This window comes from Podarcis gaigeae (assembly GCF_964106915.1).
Source record: "Podarcis gaigeae genome assembly, chromosome: 3".
In the NCBI taxonomy this organism is placed as follows: domain Eukaryota; kingdom Metazoa; phylum Chordata; class Lepidosauria; order Squamata; family Lacertidae; genus Podarcis; species Podarcis gaigeae.
In genome coordinates this window covers 6,743,745-6,766,331 of record NC_139680.1, presented here as the reverse complement: position 1 = coordinate 6,766,331, position 22,587 = coordinate 6,743,745, and the positions used below count along the sequence as shown (strand labels likewise).

The 22,587-nt window shown below is 40.4% G+C and overlaps 1 protein-coding gene across 6 annotated transcripts in view; it reads right to left on the bottom strand.

Moving 5' to 3' along the window:
* The window catches only part of MEIS1 (Meis homeobox 1), a 154,479-nt gene that overhangs the window by 98,387 nt on the left and 33,505 nt on the right, over window positions 1–22,587 (bottom strand). For all 6 annotated transcript variants that reach the window (XM_083730555.1, XM_083730554.1, XM_083730552.1 and 3 more), the window contains one exon: window positions 14,844–14,955. In XM_083730555.1, coding sequence (XP_083586681.1) covers window positions 14,844–14,955 — 112 coding nt within the window. The remainder of the gene's footprint in view (window positions 1–14,843; window positions 14,956–22,587) is intronic.

The window sequence follows — 22,587 nt, the reverse complement described above, 5'->3', positions numbered from 1 at the left end:
CAACTTTAGAAACTACCAATGCTAGAGGTGACCACTGAAAGCAATTTGCTATATTTGTGTGCGTATTGTATGTTCAACACTGGTGCAATGTTTAATTTTTGTTTAGATCATGCATTCTTGTTCGTTTCTTCCCTAGTCCATTCTCTGTATTCCTTTTAAATAAACTGATTAATTGGATTTCTGGGCTGTATTAGTTTCTGGGCCCAGGGTATGTTAATATCATCAAGGCTCACCTTCTCATCATAAGAAGGGAAAGGCAAATAAAAGAAAGGTAGATGAACAACATGTGGACACTATGATCCTCTGATGTGGTCTTTGCCTTAAATGCCCTGTTGCTTCAAATAGCAGCCCCTCCCCCCCTTTTAACGTTTGCTTCATGGCCAATGCTCTTGTCTCTTGCTACTGCAATGATATATGGAACTGAAGTGCTGGGAAACTAAATTGTGCAGGACTGACAAAATTAATATATTTGTCATGAAGTCGAAAGGGTGTCACCTCGTGTGTTTCACATTTAAATGGAAAGGCAGAATGTAAGTGTTTTAATAAATCAAGAGTAAATAAAAGCTGTGTAGAATGAAGATCACCTGAGCATCCAAAGAGGTTATTGCATTCCTATTATCCCAGCATCTCAGTCAAATGCCATTTTCAAAAGTTAGCCAAGAGAAATGCCACAAGAACAATATTCTTTAATCCCGTAAATACCCATAAAAAGACAAATCAAACACTGACAAGTTGCCTAGTACTCATTTTCTACAGTTTTCTGTAGAAAAACAGAATATATATTATCATAGTAAACAATAAACCTAGTGCTGACCTTCCAGAAGTCGGCAGACAGGCATAGCTTGGCTGCAACTGTCTTGTAGGTCAAATGGGCAAACCTGCCAGGCCTACTTAGGTCCATGACCCAGAGGTTCTACACTGCTGCCTTACCAGACACAACAACTCACAAAGATATGCCCTGGAAAAGACAAGGATGCTATCCAAGTGATAACAGATGCCAAAATATCCTTTGTCCTGCAAGCAGTGCAGCCTTTACAGGATTCAGGAAAAGACTTGTGGATCCATCTGCCCCCGCTCCTCCCTTCCAAAAGTACTAGCAAGTCCTCCCATTTACTCACTGCCTCCTGTCCTCAAGCCCCCACCTCACTAAAAAGTGACTTCTGCAAGTGCTCCCCCACTTTGCCAGCTCCAGTGGCTGAGAAGAGTCAACTGCACTGTTAATTGCATTCCCAGGACCAGGGGTTTGCATGCATTCAAGCAAGTGCTAGCTGAAGTCCAGGCCACCAAGCAAAGAGGAACCAGTTTAGGAATACAGTGGTACCTTGGGTTACATATGATTCAGGTTACATACGCTTCAGGTTACAGACTCCGCTAACCCAGAAATATTACCTTGGGTTAAGAACTTTGCTTCAGGATGAGAACAGAAATCGTGCTCCGGCGGCAGCAGGAGGCCCCATTAGCTAAAGTGGTGCTTCAGGTTAAAAACAGTTTCAGGTTAAGAACGGACCTCTGGAACGAATTAAGTACTTAACCCGAGGTACCACTGTACCTGCTGCTCAAAGATTATCTCTCATGTTTTAAACACATTGTATTTTCTCATTATAAACGAAAGCATTTATCTGTGCACCTGCTATTGAAACAAATCTGAAATGAGGAAGCCTGGAAAATACTTTACTTATAGCATATAATAAAACATAAAGCCGTCCTCCCAATTTTATTTATGTATTGCATATAATCTTCCAGAGAAACTTTGCAAACAGGACAGGAATGCATGTTTGTAGAGATACGGAAGTCATAAAAAGGGAAGTCCTTTCTTTTCCCACAGCCTAAATGAAAGTGAACTATGTAAATCATAGGACACCAACCATATGCTGTTTCCCACAGCCATGTGGTATTTTCCTCTGGGAATAAAACATTTCCCTTAAAACTATCATTTATAGCTCTTATCAGCAAAAGAGCAATAGAGTCATCAAGTCCAATACTCTGTGTGTGTGTGTGTGTGTGTGTGTGTGTGTGTGTGGAGTGGGGGGGAGTCAAGGTCAACAAGTACTTGCATTTTTGTTTATCTTTAGCTGCAATTGCTACTGACATTCAATTGGGTAATAAACATAAAGACTGTCAAATGCTCTCAGCAAACAGGTGATCCAAAAGCTATCACAGAGAAAGAAGCTGCTGCCAAGTAATCAAACAATTCTGTTCCAACTATTATGATTTAAACACATTCATTTATAGGAGAAATCACCTGTCAAATCTGAATGAGTATTATCAAACCATTCCCACCACTGGGATAATGGAGGTGAGAAAAGACAAGTTGTGCCTGTTCTCAGGTTTCTGGCCAACAAATCCAACCTATAATTACTTTGTAAAAAAAATAAAAATCCTCCCACACACACAAAAGAGGAAATGGGAGTACACCCAGTTTCTAGGTTTGGGGGACACTTCAAATTGGAGAGTTAGTGGCAAATCATAGGGTGTTTTTTCTTTTTCTCTTTTACTAATGGGGGCTGGAAGAAATAGATAATTACAACCCTGTATAACTATAGCACGTATAACAATTATTAATTGTTATTCCAAAATTGCACTTATTTGTTTATTACATTTTATCTCACCATTCTTTCAATGAGACATAAAAGGTTCTCCTGATCTCCATTTTATCTTCAGTTCGGCTGAGAGATAGTGACTAGTCCAAGGTTGCTCAGTGAACTTTGTGGCTCAAAGAGGACTTGAATATAGGTTTTACCCAGCACGAGCCCAGTACTCTCTGACCACTATAACACCCTGGCTCTCTTGATAATTTTAATCACTTTAGTACAAGTAGCATCATTTTTCAAAAATAAACTTTGATCAAAAACGGCATGTCAAAAAGCTGCCTACAAATGAGGGTTAAAGATTTATGTTGCAATCTGCTATCAGTTACTCGACTGTCCTACTGACTTCAGTGGGATTTATGCATGAGTGGCTGGGTACAGGATTACAGCCTGAATAATAAAACTGCATGTTAAAATGAAAGTTAGCATCAAATTATGAGGTGTACGGTAGGCCATATTCTCCTTCAGTGAAAAGCAAGTTTTCTAAGGATATGTCTGAGCCCTGAGTTTTAATTTCCTTCTAACTGGGAAAGTCTCTGATTACTCTGCTTATGGTACACAAGCCTCTGGTGTCCTCTTCTTCCAAATGCTTTGGGGGTTTTTAAGTACTAGAAGAATCCTGGTCCCACACTAGCCAGAAGCAATGGCCCAATGAAATTCAATGCAGTTTTTAAGCTAGATAACCACATAGCATTCCAGCACCCTGGGGAAATTAGGGTCAAATAAGACATGATGTGGCAGGTACAGGTTTCTTTTCCTCATCTGTGCCCCATTCAAATATAAAGCTGGGTGGGGAGTAGAGTAGTAATGCATGAGCAGTAAAATTGATAAACTGGAATGAATGTTCCTAGCATTCCAGATCTATACTCAGTCTAGGTTCAAATCACTTTTCCCAATTCCTGGTTTACTTCCGTTTTGGAGCCAGGAAGAGAGAAATATGTCCAGAGAAATGGACTGCAAAGGGATGCGGGTGGCAATGTGGGTTAAACCACAGAGCCTAGGACTTGCCGATCAGAAGACCGGCAGTTCGAATCCCCGCGACGGAGTGAGCTTCCGTTGCTCGGTCCCTGCTCCTGCCAACCTAGCAGTTTGAAAGCACTTCAAAGTGCAAGTAGATAAATAGGTAACCGCTTTGGCAGGAAGGTAAACGGCGTTTCCGTACGCTGCTCTGTTTTACCAGAAGTGGCTTAGTCATGCTGGCCCCATGACCCGGAAGCTGTATGCCAGCTCCCTCGGCCAATAAAGCGAGATGAGCGCTGCAACCCCAGAGTCGGCCATGACTGGATCTAATGGTCAGGGGTCCCTTTACCTTTAATGGACTGCTGCAAGCAGATCTCAGCAACACACAACCGCCGTCATTATATGTGAATGAGACCTGAACACTGACCCCATATCTGGATTTGGCCTGTGGTTAACCAGCTGAAAGCACTAATATTTCATCTTCTGTCTACACATCCCACATCAGCAGTGGATTCAAGTTAGTTCAGTTAGTTTTGCTACTTATTCTGATTGTGATGGCATACAAGAAGAAATACGGCAATTCATTTAATTAGAATACTTGCCTTCTGGAGTTAAAAGTAATTCCTAGCTGGCCAAAAGCCACTGATGTAAAACTGTGCAAAATAGAAAAAAACCAACATGTTTTTAAAAATCGCAGTAGATGTTGGCAAACTGGAGACATAAAAAAACAACAGTTTGAATCAGTTTTTGAAAGGCCTTTATAATTGGAGACACACACACTGTTTGGTAGTCATGGGAATTCCACCAGAAAGGGACCAAGATAGAAGAGGCCTGGTCCTTAATCCTCCAGAATTATGTATTTACTGCAGTTAAATCCTACCACTGTTCCAAAGAAATTGAGGTAGTGTGCGTAGTTCACAAACACACACCTACCCAGTGCTTTTTTCCTGGAAAAATAGGTGCCAGTACTCACCATGAAGTTGTTACAGTAAGTCTCACACTTTTTTAACAACAAAAGAGGTGCCAGTACTGCATAACCTTGAGTGCCCCCCAAGAAAAAGCACTACACCAACCTTTTACCTACACTGACCCGAGTGACTGACTTGAGGTAACCAACCCAGTGACCTCCATCTCTATCTAGGGATATGAACCCAATTCCAGTGCTAGTCCTACACTCTGATTCAGAGAGCAGGTTATATCTAAGCTCTTTAGACGCACATAATCCTGAAAACATTCCTTCCACAAAGCAACACCAAAACTTCAATTTCTGGTCTAAGCGAAAGTGGAATGCCATTTGTCTTAATTCTAAAGCATTTCTGGGAGTTTGTGCTATGTAGATATGAAACAGAGTCCAAGGGCCATTCTTATAAAACTCTAATATCAACATCAGAACATGTGGCCTTTTGTCCTTGCTCCACATTATCCAATTTCGTAAGGCCACGAACCCCAGTACTCTGTTATGCGCTGCAGTCTAAGCTTTCCTCTGTTGATTGGAGTTTCTCTATCAAAGCAGCTATTTTTACAACCTAGCCAATCCTTGTCTCCATAAGAATGAAGCTTTCCTACATATGGGTCTTACTCTTCTCTTTCTTTGCAACAGCAAGGCCACCTACTGCTTATCCTTATATAGTGATGTGGCAGAAGAAAGCATGCAAATCTTCCATCAGCAGAAAAACCTTGGAATACATGATCAAAGATGTATAACATAAAATGCTTCAACAATACTGGACTAATCTTACAAAATTATCAACAGTACCACTTGTACCATTGTCAATGCAGACAACAAATTAATGACCAACTTACTCTTGCTAATAAGGAATGGCTGGGACCAACCAAATGCCCTAATCTGGTGATACGATTTTGACAATTTTCTCCAGTGAGCTGTTCCTCTAATTGGGTTCAGGACCGAACACAGCTAAATATTTTGCTGCACTGAAGCTAGCTTCCATGTGATGTTTTTCCCCACTCCAGGACCTTACAGCAATTTGCAACCTGCTGCTAAACTACTTTCCTTAAATAAATATTTCATTGAGTTCAACTGCATGTACATTGTTGAGATTTTTTAACTTTTGGAGCAAATGATCTTTGAATATGACTCCAATCAAGAGAGGAATTATATAAGAACTCAGGTAATGAGATTCATGCATTTCAGAGGGTTGGACCAGATGGCCTTCAAGGTCCCTTCCCACTCTACAATTCTATGTTAAATGCATGGAACCACCATGGAAATTAAGCCCATTGTCCATGCCCCTCTCCCAGCTTTTACTTCAGTCATAAAGACTCTACCTCAATTTGTATTTAATTCTCCACTGAGGGTGAGGCTTTCTAATCTTGGTAAAACTGTGTAATGATTTTGGAATCTATAAGGATGGACCTGAAAAACAAGTTATTAGCTACATTTAGGAATCCAGATAGGCCATAAAAGGGCAGTGGGAGAAAGGAAAAGCTAATTAGTTTACAGCTATACTGCCCACAACTGAAGAGAAAAGAACAAAGCTAGCAAGTGTTTAGTGTTGCTGTACAGATTTTGAAAAGTGAAAGAGTCATTTTGGAACTGTAGAAAATCATTTCAATTTTGGGTCTGAATAATAACCATATACACAAACAAAAAAACAAATTTAATTCTTGTTGTTATGCTAAACATACAAAAATGAAGATAATATTTACACAATACAGTGCAAGACATGCAACTACACCGAGAATGTAACTGCTGATGAAAGTAATGTACATTAAGAAAAATGTGATTAAGAACATAATCTTCAACTGCTCTATTACTACACACATTCCTAAAACATTTTTTTGGGGGGAGGGGGATAATCCTTGGGTAAATAAAACTCGAGAATACAGGTAAGATTATAAATCACCTCAAACTTTTCAAACTTTTGCCAAAAAGTACTCCAGCACACATGTCAAGAAACTGCAATATCAGCTATAAGGTAATTTAAAGCAAAATAGTAGCTGGATATTTAGAAGAATGTGCAGTTTTAGAGACAGTATTCAAATCTATTAATATATTTAAAACATAAAATAAAGCTCTTAGATGCAGCTGAAGACACACAATATATAAATAATCAGAAAAGAGAAGAACCCACTGCTGACTGATGCTCTGTCTATTTCAATTGAGGGTCACATCTAGCCAAGCCAGTCGTATGATAATGGCATCAGTAAAGGTCAATCAAAGACAGGCTGAAGCTTCCACTCTCTGGCTGACCTTCGGAGCTTGTGACAAATTGCTATCAGTCAATGTCAACTAATGACAGAAGCTCTTTGGCTAATCAATTGTTCTAAAAATGATCAAGAAAACTACTCACAGGACAGCTCATTTTCACATCAATGCCTATGAAGTATGAAAAGCTCATTTTTTGAGTTTTTAATAAGCTCATAAGTAAAGCAGTTACTTGGTAACAGGGGTCACCTTACTGAAAAGACAGTACCTTTGTCTGCCTTTTACATATCTTTTTATTACCATATTATAGTAAAAATATGCCATGCTATTACGGTGCCAGAGGGCTACATAATAAAGTAGGTAACACTTCATACATTTTGAAATAAATACTTCTATTTTCTAAGGACCTCTGTTTGGATGTAAGTATTTGGTTATATATTTCCAAGTATTTCCAAGCAATAATTTCATCAAATAAATAGTATGCCTGATTATTATGCAGATGGACTTCACTAGGTGACCTCCAGAATTAAGTGATTCGTGCAGGTGCTGAAACTATTGTAGCTCTGCTTTTTATTTTTAAAATGTGCTTATTTGCATTAATTACAATTATTGCGGAAATGTAAATTCAAACTTGAACAGGCCGGAAAAGAATATCACATAGACACAGACACTACTTCAAAACTACCCTTTATGTATGATCCGCCTTGCTATGGAATATTCCCTAACAGCTTATAGTAAAGAAATCCTTCCCACACTATTCTTGGAAACACTCAAATGCCATCAGTTTCAGCCATCTCTTAAAAAGGATCACCCTTTTAATTTCCATTTACACATTAAATATTGCCAGAACAACAATGATGCTTCCATGTAGTCTAAGGACTTGAGAACTGTATCCACAACTATGTCTTGCTTTTCTCTAGTCTCTGATGAGTGTTAAAGACATTTTAGGGCATCACACTACAAAAGTCTCTTGAGAAATAGCACAGTGTGAACAAATACACATCATTCAAACTACTTGGATCTACAAAGCATCGTTTTGGGGGAGAAAGAGAGGGGAAAGTGTGTTTAAATGCAAGTTTTAAAATCTTAATATTTCAGTCTGAAGCAAACATCTGCATTATTTTCTTTGGGGGGGATCTTTATAGATTAGCTAAACAAAAAGAAACCTGTTATGTTCTTTAGGGAAAACTGCAAAATGACCGCAGTTTCAGATTACATCTTAAAAAACTGAACTGCTACGGTAGTTTCTCAAATTAAAATATCTTCTGTGGCCTCAACCACTCTCAAGTTGTCCATAGGAAAGAAATAAAGGAGGGAGGGCAACACTTAAGCTGAGCCATAATTGGAAGTATGTGAAAAATGAAGTGTCAGTTCGGTCAATAAAGGGTAAAGGTCAAGGGGAACTGCAGCCCAAACTCTGTGCGAAATCTGCTCATTAAGACATCCAATCAGAGAGCTCCTTCCTACCTATCCCATTAGTCATCAGACATCTGACTGCTTCCAATGGCTGGGTCTGTGCTGTTATTACTTTTCTTCTTCATGTAAAAAGGCGAGCTGGTGTATAAATCGTTGCTCAGTCATCTGGAACATAATGTGGCCCTTCCCCCGCTCCTTCATCCAGCTCTGCCAGCCAGCTTTGCAGCCTCAAAACAACTGCCTTGAGATTCTCTTCAATAATAAATGGAATTGCCTTTTGCCAATAGGTTGCCTGAACTCTTCTACAAAAGGCAGGAAAACATTGCAAGTATTGATACAGTTTCCAGGAGAAGAAAACCTCACTTCCTACCTTAAAAGGACAACTTTTCTTTTGTCTGAAACACAATCACAGGACAATGAAAACTGGGCCGTGGACACAGAAAGTCTGGGCTCAGGATTTTTTTTAAAAAACAAACAAATTCCATTTTCAAATAAAGCCATGACATGGCGTGCTCTAGTCCATGGGGTCACAAAAAGTCGGGCACGACTAAATGACTAAACAACAACAACAAAATTAGAACATTAATTAGCACACACTCCCTCTCTCTCTCTTTCTCCCACACTCCTACTGAATTCAATCGCACTTGGCACCTTTGCTCAAAAAGTAGGGAGCAGGAAACAAAGAAGTGGGGACTCCTAAAAAGTTTTTCAAGAGAAGCAGATTTCACCGCCCCCTTCTATCCTTCCTTTCCACACACACACACACACACACACACACACACACACACACACACACTTCCTGCCCATGACAAAAGCTCTGAGGTAGCTGCTGAAGTCATTCTGTTGGAGCCAGGAAGCAAGCACCCAACTTGGGAAGTGAAATGGTGGCTGGAACGTGGCCCCAAAGAGCTTGCTTTGGTGACCTCCACTGCCTCCACGCTTTGCTTCCAAAGCACACGGCTCACCTCACACCCTTGCTCCCAAGGCTCAAGCAGACTGGATGGCTATCCATTCTCTGTACTGGCTTTGAGGATGGATGGATGGATGGATGGATGGATGGATGGATGGATGGGCAGCTGTCTGAGCTTTCTGCCCCTTGCTTTGGTCCTGAAGTCCTGGCAAGTGGGGTGCCTTGGGCTTAAGCACTGGTGCCCTCACAACTTAAGACAGAAGATGAACACAGCTTGTCTAGTTTATTCTCTGAGCCCAATACAAGCCCCTCCACAGGTTTGAAAGGGAAAGGGATTAAATCAGTTCCTCCAGCCCCTGGAGCCCTCGAGACAGAAACTTAAGGGTCCTTTGAGGAAATGTTTTGCTCAGAAGATGTATGCTTGTGGCCAAGTAAATTTCCTCCCCCCTCCACATCCCATGCAGTTTCAGAAGAGGACCTTGGGGAGCTGCAGTGAGTGGAGAGATGGGAAAGTCCTGTTGTGTGAGTTCCACGCAGACTACTCTGGATCCAAGCATATTATTACATATTACTTTTTTATTACATATTACTTTTTCATAATTAAAAAACCACCCATTTTATTGGATGTTAGGTTTGCAAAATGCCACACATTGTGCATAAAAGTAACTACTGTAACTCATGCAAGAAGGAAAAGCTTTCTTGCTACACAGAGACTGGGCAAGTAATGAAATTCCCGCCCCATACAAAAAAGACCAGGGAGAATACCGCAGTTCACTCCATGGTTGCCATGGCTGCTTTATTCCCTTCCCTTCAAGTTTACTTTCCTATATACACAAAGTCTACCTCAGTCTCCATGAACACACAGCTAGCCTAGACCTGCTTTTAATTATTTTGTCTTCTTAATTATAAACACAGAGATGGAAACACAGCACAACACTGTGATGTAGAGCTACAGCATGGGCTCCCTGAATGAGTTCTGTACTGTGATAATTCACAGTTACTAGAAAAATACTATGAAAAGAATTGCTTATGGGGACCATGGTTATATGTACACACTTCCATTTATTCTGCATCCAGTGCACTCTCACAATTAGTGTGGGAAGTAGTCTACACACAACATTAGCCACCATTCATCTCTACCCTGTATCTACCCTGTCATTTCTTATAAAATGCTGTGTTTTTCTCCAAACTAGCTTTGATCCAAATTGAGAAAAAGAACAACCTGGCTGCATTTTAAGCCAGCAATTGTGTACACAGCCTATTTTAGTAAAGGCGTTACTCCTATTTAATGCTAAAAGGCTTCTTTATAAGCCTTCTGCCAAGATAGACTAACCTCTACTAAGTCATTAAAGCTTACTCTTTACAACATACACCTTGCCATAGAAGGCATTACCATAACTGCTCTATCAGGAGTATTCACAGCAGGAAAGAGGTGAACTTATATACAAGTCTGCTTATATAATTAAGGGGTTCTATGAACATTGAAGGGACGCGGGTGGTGCTGTGGGTTAAACCACAGAACCTAGGACTTGCCAATCAGAAGGTCGGCGGTTCGAATCCCCATGATGGCGTGAACTCCCGTTGCTCAGTCCCTGCTCCTGCCAACCTAGCAGTTCGAAAGCATATCAAAGTGCAAGTAGATAAATAGGTACCACTCTGGCAGGAAGGTAAACGGCGTTTCTGTGCGCTGCTCTGGTTCGTCAGAAGTGGATTAGTCATGCTGGCCACATGACCCAGAAGCTGTATGCCGGCTCCCTTGGCCAATAAAGCGAGATGAGCGCCGCAACCCGAGTCAGTCACGACTGGACCTAATGGTCGGGGGGCCCTTTACCTTTACGAACATTGAGGAATTTGGGATCAACAACTGGCCTATGCAACTAGCAAAGCTCCACAAATATCCTCAAAGTCTTCCAGATTCCAGCAAGGATTTTGCCTGTTTTACTCCAAAACAGTCAATGGAGCGCATGAATTAAAAAAAAAGACAATGGGTTGCCAACAGGATAAATTGGTGAGAAGGAGCTACACCTACTCTGGTATCACTGCCAAAATCTCAGGGATAGACAAGATCTACCTCATGATATCTTTTCCCTTTCATCATAAAAGGCAATGAATGGCTTGCATTTTTAGTGAATAGTGGACAGAGACTCCAGTCAGGACAGTTGTTGGCGGGAGAACCAGTGCTATTTTTCTATAAAAAGGCAGAGAGAGAGGGAGAGAGAGATAAGCCAGAAAGCACCATAAACACATCCCTTGTTCTCTTATAATGGCATTGATGCCCACCTGAGAGGTGCCAGAACTGAGTTCCAGTGAGTTCCAGCTAAAAGAAGTCCTGGGGAGAACCACACTTGCCCCTACCTCTATACCCCTCTACCCTGATCCAGATTCTTGCTTTTGGGTGGTCAGTTTTCCTGACTACAGCCCTGCTATCATCAGAACTAGTTGAGAATGGAATTCAGCACTTGCTCAGAACTTTGTGAGAAAATCAAGATCAGTTCTGAAGAAGCAAAACCAGTAGTGGATTTTGTCTAGGGAAAATTAAAACAATCTCATCTTATTACCTTGCTCAAGATTACCACACAATATTTTACGTGTGAATGACATACATATTTCAGTTAACTGAAACTGAAATGTCAAACCACAAATTTTCAAAAGTACCCAAAAGGTGGAAGCAAATGGGGTGTTTCTGGAGATGGGGTTGAGCTGGACCAGCCAAGGATCTGCTGGATCCTCAGCCAGCCCAGCTACTGGTGATGGGCCTGATCCAGACCTCTCTGCCATGCCATCCTGGAACTGGTGCAGCAAAAAATGAGCCAAGAGTTGGGGTTACTTCATTAGGAGTCACAGTGTCTCTATGGAAATGAATTGGCGCATTAATCCCATTAAAGTGAATGGGTGCTGCACAGCTGCAGAAACACGCAGGAAAATTTCCAGCTGGATCCCTTCCCTCTTTGGATACCCTGCAACAGTTCTCTGAGAATGGACTTATTCCCAAAGCAACCCACATTCTCATCTCCATCCCCACCTGCCAAAAATAAAAAAATAAAAAATCACAGTCCTCTCCAGCAGCCACCTTTGGATTTTATGTTGATTAGAGAAATGGGGAAGGTTTAGCCTTGTGTTCCTATTCATGATGAGCCTGTTGTTTTACAGCCATTTATGTAAAAAACAAACAAACAAACAAACCACAAAAAACATTAGTGGAAATACCTCAGAAGTGTCAGCACACCTTAACTACTGTGAACTGCAACACACATATGAAGAAATACTTGAAAGAGAAAAGGCCCCTTAAATTTATGTTGCATATCATTTTCCAGTAAAAGTCAGAGGTCAGAAGGTTGCCAGTTTCTGCTTCAGCTCTTCAAGAGTTTACCATACCAGGCCCCATTTTTACTAGGCTTTACTTGTGGTGATGTCAGCAATTTTTATTTAAACAATGAAGTGGTTTGAATGCTTAAAAGTCCATAGGAAGATGTTAGTCACAATTTAAGCCTGAATCCTTACATGCGGACACACACACAAAATAGAACGCTACTTTAGTTTAAAAACTAATCTAGTTAAATGTAGGATTTTGCAATTCTAATGAGTCCTATTAAACCTCCCCCCTTCCCTTTTTTGAACACACGATTCCTTTGTTGTCCAACAGCACTTGAATGAAACGGGATCATAAAACTACATTTTAAAAGTTTATACCTATTGTAGGTTCAGAGTCTACTTCAATAAAAGAATTCTCTTTATATTCAGATTAAGGGTGCTTTTAAAATTTTAATTGCATTTAATTAACATGAAATTTGTTGCAGTTGGTCTTTGCTGATGTAAAAAAATTTTTAGGGTTTTTCACACATTGTCTTTTTTAAAAAAGACAGTACTGATTGATGTCACACATCCTATACACAAACACACAAAGCAAGAACTAAGCTCCTGCTCTTTCTCCATCAGTGAATTAATTGCGGGTTTTTAAAAAAAAAACTGTAAATTAATTTGGCATTCTGGCAAATTAGCAGAATATGGGAAGTACGGGCAGCAGATATACAAGTATAACTGGAACAAATGTAGTCTACGTTTAATATTTTTTGTGCACCACACCTCAATTAAGTTCACTAAAACACTCAAATATAGCTCTGTCTCTTCTTCTACAGGGACCTCTGTTGCCTATCCGTTTGTCTTCTAGGTGGACCAAGATCAACAAGTGGTGGATCACCCTCTCAGCTAAGCTGGGGCACTCAGGGCTATACCGCAAAACATGGCTTTTGTTTAGGGGTTTGTCCGTCCGTCGGGTCCCCGTCCACCACATACACAATTGGAAATGTTGGCACAAAGTGGGGGAATAGGAGAAAACAGGAGTAGAAAAATGGGCACACATGGTTTTAAAAAAATTCTTTTATGTGGATTCCATGCCGCACAAATGACATTAAATGGGGTCCAGGAGCTAAAAAGGCTGAAGACTACTCTAGTTTGTGTTGTAGTTTCTAAAAGAAAACAATGCCAAAAGCTTGGCAGTATGTAATTTGAGCATCAACTATTGATGTGAATTAAGAACTAAGGCTGCAATTCCTGTTCTGGCAGAGGGTCTACTCAGGAGTCACGCCCGCCCTGTGGAATGCCCTCCCATCAGATGGCAAGGAAATAAACAACTATCTGACTTTTAGGAGACATCTGAATGCAGCCCTTTATAGGTTTGATATTATACTGTGTTTGATGTTTTAATTTGCTGGAAGCTGCCCAGAGTGGCTGAGGTAACCCAGTCAGATGGGCAGAATATAAGTAAAGGACCCCTGGACAGTTAAGTCCAGACATAGTCGACTATGGGGTGCGGCACTCATCTCACTTCAGGCCAAAGGAGCTGGTGTTTGTCCACAGACAGCTTTCCGGGTCATGTGGCCAGCAGGACTAAACCACTTCTGGTGCAACAGGACACTGTGACAGAAACCAGAGCCGTTTACCTTCCCCCTACAGCAGTACCTATTTATCAACTTGTACTGGTATGCTTTCGAACTGCTAGGTTGGCAGGAGCTGGGACAGAGCAACTGGAGCTGACCCCGCGCGTGTATTCGAACCGCCGACCTTCCGATCGGCAAGCCCAAGAGGCTCAGTGGTTTAGGCCACAGTGTCACCCGCATATAAATAATAACTGTTGTCGTTATTGTTCTCACCAAGAAGAAAACCTTACTGAAGTCAATTGGACTTGTGATTAGACATGTATAGAACTGAACTGAAAGGCTACTAACTTCCTGACTGGAAGATGATAATGAAACACATCATGAAACAGCTTAATGTAAGCACCACTACATAGCCATTGAGGGCAATGCTGAGGTCGGGACTGTGTAGCTGCACTGGTGGAAACACTAGATATGCTCTGCTGGGGTGTCCATGCATTCAGTGCTCTGCTCTGCTCCATTCCAGTGCCAACATGGCAGCTCCACCTCACTATGCCAACTGCTATTCTCAGCAAGGCAATGAAAAGGCACATATTGACCAAGTTCAGTTCCCTAGTTTGAAGATGATGCAGCTTTAGGCCCAAACTGCCTTTGTTACCAAAACCACAAACTTTGATCATGGTCTGTACCACTAGAAAGAACCACCACCCAGAAGCTCTACTAGATAGGCAACTGCTGCTCAAGGCCTTCTTGGATGGAAAATTAAGGATGGTCATTTATCCTTGCGCACCGAAGGAAGACATGCTGTCAACACCAGGACCCTGCCTCAGTGTTCACATCTATTATATATATGAAGCACTTATTTAATGCCAGCATATTGGAGCGATGATGCCCTGCAAATCAGCCAGGATTCAAAGTATGATTCCTACCTTGTTCGCTGCTGTTGTCACCGCTGTGTGATGTGTGTCCCCCACTGGAGGGTCCCGGTGTACCTCCTGAACGTGTGGACGCTGTGTCATCGTGATCTCTGTTCCAGGAAGGCTGTTGGGTGAGAATTAAGCAAATGACTAAAAACAAAACAAGCACATTACACAGAGGAAGAAAATACAAATATTCCAAGTTTCTTTAAAAAAAAAATTATTAAAGATTTCTTAGTTTACAAAAATATGTGCATTGTCTCTTTTTTCAGGTTGTGTTTTCTACAGATCATTTTCATTTGTTGTGAGGCATTAGTGTTGCATGCCATATACGGTTGGGAAGAAAAGAGGGGGAAAGAGGGAGAGGGTGGGGGTGGTGGGTGGGGTGGGGTGGGGTGGGAATGTTTCTATTTTTCTACTTAGTGTATGTGTGGGGTTTTGTATCAGCGTCACTTGTGTGGGTTCTCTTTCTAGTCGCTTGTTATATTTCCTTGGTAGTGAGAGAGGTTGGGGGTGACCTAGGGTAGGTTGTCTTTGGTTGGCTGTAGTGAGATTTGTTTATGGGGGGGTTGGGGTCAAGTTAGTCATATTGATTCATATGCTGTTGGCAGATTCTTGTTGTATTGCTGGGCTATGTATGTGATAAAGGGGAACCATATCAGGGTGAAGACGTCTTCTTCTATTTGTCCCCATGTCAGTTTCAATTTATTAGTTAGTTTTTCTAGTAAGGCTGTTTCCCATACTATTTGATACCATTGGTCCATGTTTACTCCTGATAGGTCTCTCCAGTGTCTGGCTATGATGCTTCTGGCTGCTGAGAGTAGGTGGGTTGTGAGCTCTTTATAATGTGAGCAGGCAGTGTTATCTTGGAAGATGTTGAGTAGGGCCAGTTCTGGGGTTACTTCTAATACTTGTTTAGTTATTTTGCATTTTTCATGTATGACTGATGTCCAGAAAACTTGGATTTTGGGACATTCCCATCACATGTAGAGGTATGTGCCTGGGGAGGTGCATCCTCTCCAGCATTTTGGCGAGACTCCTGAGCGTATCAGCGCTAGTTTCTGTGGCGTTAGGTACCATCTGTAAGTGAGTTTCAGGATGAGTTCTTTTCTTTTAACTGAGATGGATTTAAAGGGAGGTATAGACCATAGTGCAAAATATTGCAAGTTTCTGAAGAATGACAATAAATATTTTTAAAACAGAAAAAACACCATTTTTAGGCTTGTGAATTTGTCTGTCCCCTGAACCCAAGTGTGCGCGGGCACTCTCTCTCTCTCTCTCTCTATATATATATATATAATATGGCAAAATACACTGTTATTTTATAGTAAAGCATGCTTTGCAACCTTAGAAAACAGCAAATTTCATAGGGTTGTGGGAAAGACTAGTATTAGTTTTTACAGGACCCTTCCCCCCCCCAAAAAAACCACCATAACAATCTGCTACTCTTAGGAAATGGGGAGTGGTCTACAACAGTGCAATTTACATAAGCCTCCAACTGCATACAAAAGACACATGGGAACGTTTAAATACATCACTCATAATTAGGCCTAAGATCCCTAATAGTCAATATGTGTCAGCTGTTTGCCACATGGTATATGGGCAAATGGACCCAGCATCAAGACAAAAAGGGGGGAGGAATCAGAGCAACAATGGCTTCATATGAACAGTGTACACTCAGCCCCATGCAGAGCACTCTTGTACTATTCAGCAGAAAACAGATGTTGCTTCTTATCATTGGGTGCATTTGAAAATAACATTCAGATAGAAAAAATTGGCTGTAAATTAAATTTTTAAGGAAAACAATCATGGCACAATCCTTCCATGTCTCCCTTTATCAACAGAAATGATTTTAATTAGCTTTTAGTAGTAAGCTTTTAAAAACATCTCAGTGACTCACTGGTCATCCTACACAATTTGTGTGTGGTGTGCGTGTGTGCAACATAATAGCACGTTCTTTACTGTTTTGCAGTATTGCCGACAGAGAATTAATACAATATCAACTGAGACAAATCAAAGCACATCATCCTAGTAATATTATTTTTTTAAAAAACAACACATTTGTATATTCTTTCATTTAAAAAAATCGAAGTGGTTCACGACAATTAAAATACAATAAGAGCACATTGCAGATTAAAACAGGTCACCAGCTGACTATTACCAAAAATATTTTTCTTAATTGTCTACATAAGCCTGATGGCAAAGAAAATTCTTCAGCAAAGGTCTGAAAATTCAGATCAAAAGCGCCTGCTGATATGAATTAATGCACCATTAATTAAAGTGTTATATTTCAGAATATGCTAGATCTGATGAAGTCCAACAGAATCTTAAGAGTCAAACTAGATGGGACAAGGCATTCACTTGTGTTTATTTTCAAGGTCAGGGTATATATATTTAATACCATGATAGGTACCCAGGTAAGGAAGCTGAATCCTCTCCTGGTCTCTGAATACTACAACACTGTGGCCATTTTTATCCCAGTCCAGCTCTGAAATCGAAAGCGAACAAGGTAAAAGTGCTTTGAGTTCAGCATGGGAAAAAAGGTTGAGCGCACAACCCCAGCTATTTTTCTAGGAAAAGAGGTGCAGGAGCTCACCATGAACTTCTCCCATGTTCACCTGAGAGTGGCAATGATGGCCCACCTGAGAGATGCCACTGCAGAGCTCCAGTGAACTGCAGCTGAAAAAAGCCCTGTCTACACACACGCGCGCAAGAGAGAGAATTGTAGAGATGGAAGGGACCCCAAGGGTCATTTCGTCTAACCCAGGCACAGGCAAACTCGGCTCTCCAGATGTTTTGGGACTACAACTCCCATCATCCCTAGCTAACAGGACCAGTGGTCAGGGATGATGGGAGTTGTAGTCCTAAAACATCTGGAGAGCCGAGTTTGCCTATGCCAGGAATATGCAGGTGGCCTATATGGGGATTGTGTGTGTGTGTTATATACGCTGAGCTGGTTAGAGCACAATGCTCAAAACACCAATGTTGCGGGTTCAGTCCCCATATGGGCCACTTGCACTTGAACTAGATAGCCCTTGGGGTCCCTTCCAACTCTACAATTCTATGCATGTGTTCTATTTCCATTTTAAATATAAATGGAACAAACAAAAGCAAATATGACCGCCTCCCATCACATCAAGTGTGGCTGCCCTCCAACCATGACTCTTTAATAATGAAATTTGCACACTCATAATATAAAATGACGATTAGGTTTAAGAGTAAAAAATTAAAACAAAAGCACTATTAAGCTATTCTAACAGATATTTTTTTAAAAAAGAAAAACATGTCAAGTGTTCTACGCTACTGATTACAACACCACTATATTGCTGCAATTAAAGCACCACAAGGCATGGGAAAATGCCACGTTATATTTTAATGCTACTATTGCGCAGACTCCGGGAAACAAAATGTGCTAATTGATCCTGTGATTCAAAGATTGATGTGTGAACTGTGAAAAGAAATGCTCTTCTACAAATACACGTTTCTGCAGCATACCAGAAGAATGCTGTAAGAGGTAATCTGGAACACATGCTCAGAATGCAAACAGTTAATGCATAAATTTTCAGTTTGTACAACTGCAGCTTTAAAAGGGGGACTTGTTTATTCAGAGCTCTGCAGAAAGAATGGTACAGCACCCAGGGGACAGACAATGCCAGGCACAAAGCCCTGGTGCCTCAACATGTAAAAGGATGTTTTTCTATGTGCTACAAATCCCACTTGAAAATATAATTAGAAAGAGAAAATGGCAAACTATTGCATTAACTGTAATTGAAGAAAAGACTAGCAAGGCATGTGGGAGGTTGAAAAAGCCCATGGGAGTTCCAGGATGCATCAGATCCTCAGAGTTACATCTCCAGGGTGCATTCATGCTATTTATGTTGCTCCTGACTACTATTGTTGACTAGTGATCTGACTTGTAATTAATAGAAAAGCCACAGATAACAAGGTAAAATATTGAACCATCACCATAACCTCGGCAGAAATGTTCATTAATCTGATTAGAAGATGACTCTGCTTAAAGGAAAGGGTGGCTGAGAGCTACAGAATTATATGCCCTGCTATAAGCAGTGGGCAGACTGTCCTCCTTTATGTGACAACAGACCTGAAATATTCACTATCTTTTAATGAGCTCTACTGATTTATTCAGCCCCATTCGGTTTACTCCCCCACTTTTCTACTGTGCGGGATGTAGATTAATTCAATGCTTAATTGTTTAGTAAATTCAATTTTCCACATTCTATTCTGCATAGCTTTAGCTGTGGTTCTTAAATCTTCAGCAGTGAGCCTTGAGCCCACTGCTTCTGATCTGTGCCTACCTTTTTTCAATCACCATTTTTCTTCCTCCACCACTTAATTCACCATGAAAAGATTTTCCTTGCTGGAAATTCTGATTCCGCTATGATCTGTGAGGCATTCCGATTCATTGCATTTCCATTGTGTTGGGTCTTAGATGCTGGGCTCTTCTTTTCTCACAGCTATTGCCACATTATACAGTCACTCATGCAAGAAATGTTGGATTCCACCTCAGTTTATCAAAATTTTGTGCATCTCTTATGTTTACATTTCCGTATTCAGGGGCCATAGTTAATATCAATGCCTACTGAACTGATATTTTTATAACCTGTTGAGAATTAATAGACTTCTAAAAGTTAGGAGTGTTAACATTGGTGCTGCTTTTTAAAAAAGGAAAAGTACCTATTTTTAACAGTGCTTCTCAAGAGATCACTAAACTAAACTAGGAACTTTCTCTCAGATTTGTAGTTGGTTGTTATTTCTTAGAATCAAGTAACATTGGCGAATAAGAGCAGATTCCTCATTACTGTGTTTCAGCACAGATACCCTATACCTAATATACAAATGTTTGCAAAGATACTTTTATTTATTTTGAAATGGAATATTAAAAGATAGCTCTCCCCCCCTTACTGGTAAATATACCTTACAATATATTTGAAAATGGAGAACAAGAAGCCATTGAAAATTACCCTATTACCTGGGTCCTCCCTTCCATACATTTTCAAGCCAATGGTTCCTTATACTTTCATGCAAAATATAAGAATCAGGTTTCACTTCCTTTCTCTTTAAAATATATGGAAAATTTCAGTTCAACAAGCTAGTAATTTGGAGAAATATGTCCCGGTTTTTGTTTTGTTTTTTAAACTCATATGCTATAAAAACTTGTCCTAAAAACAGCCCTAAAAATTTCCAATAGCACAATATTCAAAATATATTTTACAAATTCCAAACAAGTTTCTGGCATGACACTGCCCAAATGAACAGGAATTCCCAGCTTCTTTCACCTGATTTGATCAACCAGACCTGACACAAGTCAAACAATGTAATGTCTGTGCCTTAGTTTCCTTACGTGTCCTATATTATTCCATAGCAGGTCTGTGGGTGCCAACTTCCTGAACATATATCTCTCCATAGGTGCCAACAGTGCACTCTTGTGCTAATGTAGATACAGACATTTTTTTGTTTAGAGAACAGACAAGCCCATGCAACTCCATAATAAAAAGTTATCACACACAATACATCGGATATGGAGAGCTGCACTCATGAAGCAGATCCTGCGAAGACTCAAAGGACTTTTAAGAGAACACATTCCTGTCCCTAGCCTCGAAATGCCCCATCACAGACCATTTCTGCACCACATAATGGCTTAATGTGCTCTTACTATGTCACATCTGACCATCATGATTGTTCCCAACACACACTGCTGCACTAATGCAACATCCAGGATTTGTTCACAACACTGGCATAGCAACAGCTTCCATTATTGGCCTATACAATGTTATGAATGTTTAAGAATGATTCTACCCCTTCTGTTGAGTCTATCTGTAGAGCTACTAAATACAAAAATAAAATTAAAAATCCAACTGTTTCATAGTTTCACATTATACTGACACTGCTCCCACTCCACCTACCCCCCATCCCTGTGTAAAACTGTATCAAAGGGGCCTCTTAGTTAGCCTCAAATGCTAATATAATTTCATCATGTACAGTATTGCTATTTGGTAGAAAATACTAACTTTATCTTATTTTTGCAACTAGCTGTTCACAGGTGTCATTTCTACTGCTCATTCTACTGTGCAGCCACCCTGTAAAAGCTATCAGTCATTGGGAGGGAGAGAGGAGGGTGGGGAGCGAAGGTTAAGAAAGTGGCTTGATTAAGCCATCTTGTGAATTCATGGTCAAGGCAAGATTCAAACTATGTAATTTCTAATTGGTAGGCGAGTCTTTTTACCACTCTACTACACTCTTGTCAGTCAAGGATGGCATAATATATTGATGACTCTTTCAGTTGTCTTCTAACACAATATCACATGAAAAGGCAACTACTTGGACTAACGGTATCTATGTTTAGGGAAACAGAATCACAAACAGCATATGAAAAACCTTTGCAACTTAATGCCACAGACTATTACACCCATTCAAAGCATAGGAATTGTCCTCTACTGCAGTAAGAATGTAAAAATACTATTACTGCTGCAGCACTGAAGAGTTTGTGTCAAATTATAATATATTACCTTTCAAAATCTGGAGACCTCACTAATAATGTCATCACATGTGGAGGAATTAGTATAGAATTTTCAATTGTATCAACCATTTGAAACAGATACTTGGTCAAATCTGCCAGCAGTTCACATCTCCTTGATAGATCAGCCAGGGCTAAACACACAGCTCACACAATAGTCTAGGAATAACTCTTTTGTTTCTGGCTCCTCACAGCCATAGGTCTTAAAAGTTCTGAACCACAAAAACAGTAGCAAACAAGCGATACGTGCCAACTAAACCGGCCAGGATGGCCATTTAAGAAGCTCCAAACAACCCCAAAATAGAGAACATAAAAATAAGGTCATTCAAAAATTATGTACAGCAGAAACTTGAAATGTCATGAACTTCTTTCCTTCTTGTGTAAAAGTCTCTCTATAAAATTGCAGTCACATAATGTTTATTATCGACACAACCAATTTTCAGCAATATAGAAGCACTGAGCAAACAAAACCCAGTGTGGAATGAAAGTAAGTGAGACTAAAATGAATGACAGCTCTCCAAATGAGATCCGCCTCAGAGGCACATCTGCAACTAAGTAAGAGTGTGACTGTTGCCACACAAAAAGAACAATTCAAAGATACAAGGCAAGACAAGGTCAGATGGACAACCAGAGTTGTGGCGGATGGGGGTGTTTTTCAAGGGATCCCTCGCTTTCAACATGACACCTTCATGTCAGGAGCCCTAATTGTTACAGAAAGAAGTAAGGGCTTCTTTCTGTAACAATTTTATTACAATGCAGTATGGTACATCCACTCTCTCCTCACTTCACCCTTTCGTTAAGAAATGTGGCACCCATACTGTCCTAATGCTGTAGCAGTTTGGCAAGAAAATGCATCCTGTTAATGTCAAAGGATAGCACCAACTTCTTGCCAGCTCACATTCAGGCTGACAGCTAAATGTGTGAAAGGGCTTGGATAAGGAGAAGTTGTCCCCCTCCCCTTCCTTTGTTGGGGGAGCAGTAAATCACTGAAGGAACAAAACTCCCATTCTTTTGTTAGACATATAGGAATACTGATATATGACACAGATGTGTTGCACTCATTTGAATTTTCATAGGAATCCCACACCAAGCAAACAACTGTTTTAATCCTATCCCCTTCCCCAACAGAACACAGTGGAAAGAGAATACAATATGTAAGTGACAGCAGTGTAGGTAGAAATTCCACACTCCTTAGCACTAGTGGACTAAAAACTGGCTGTT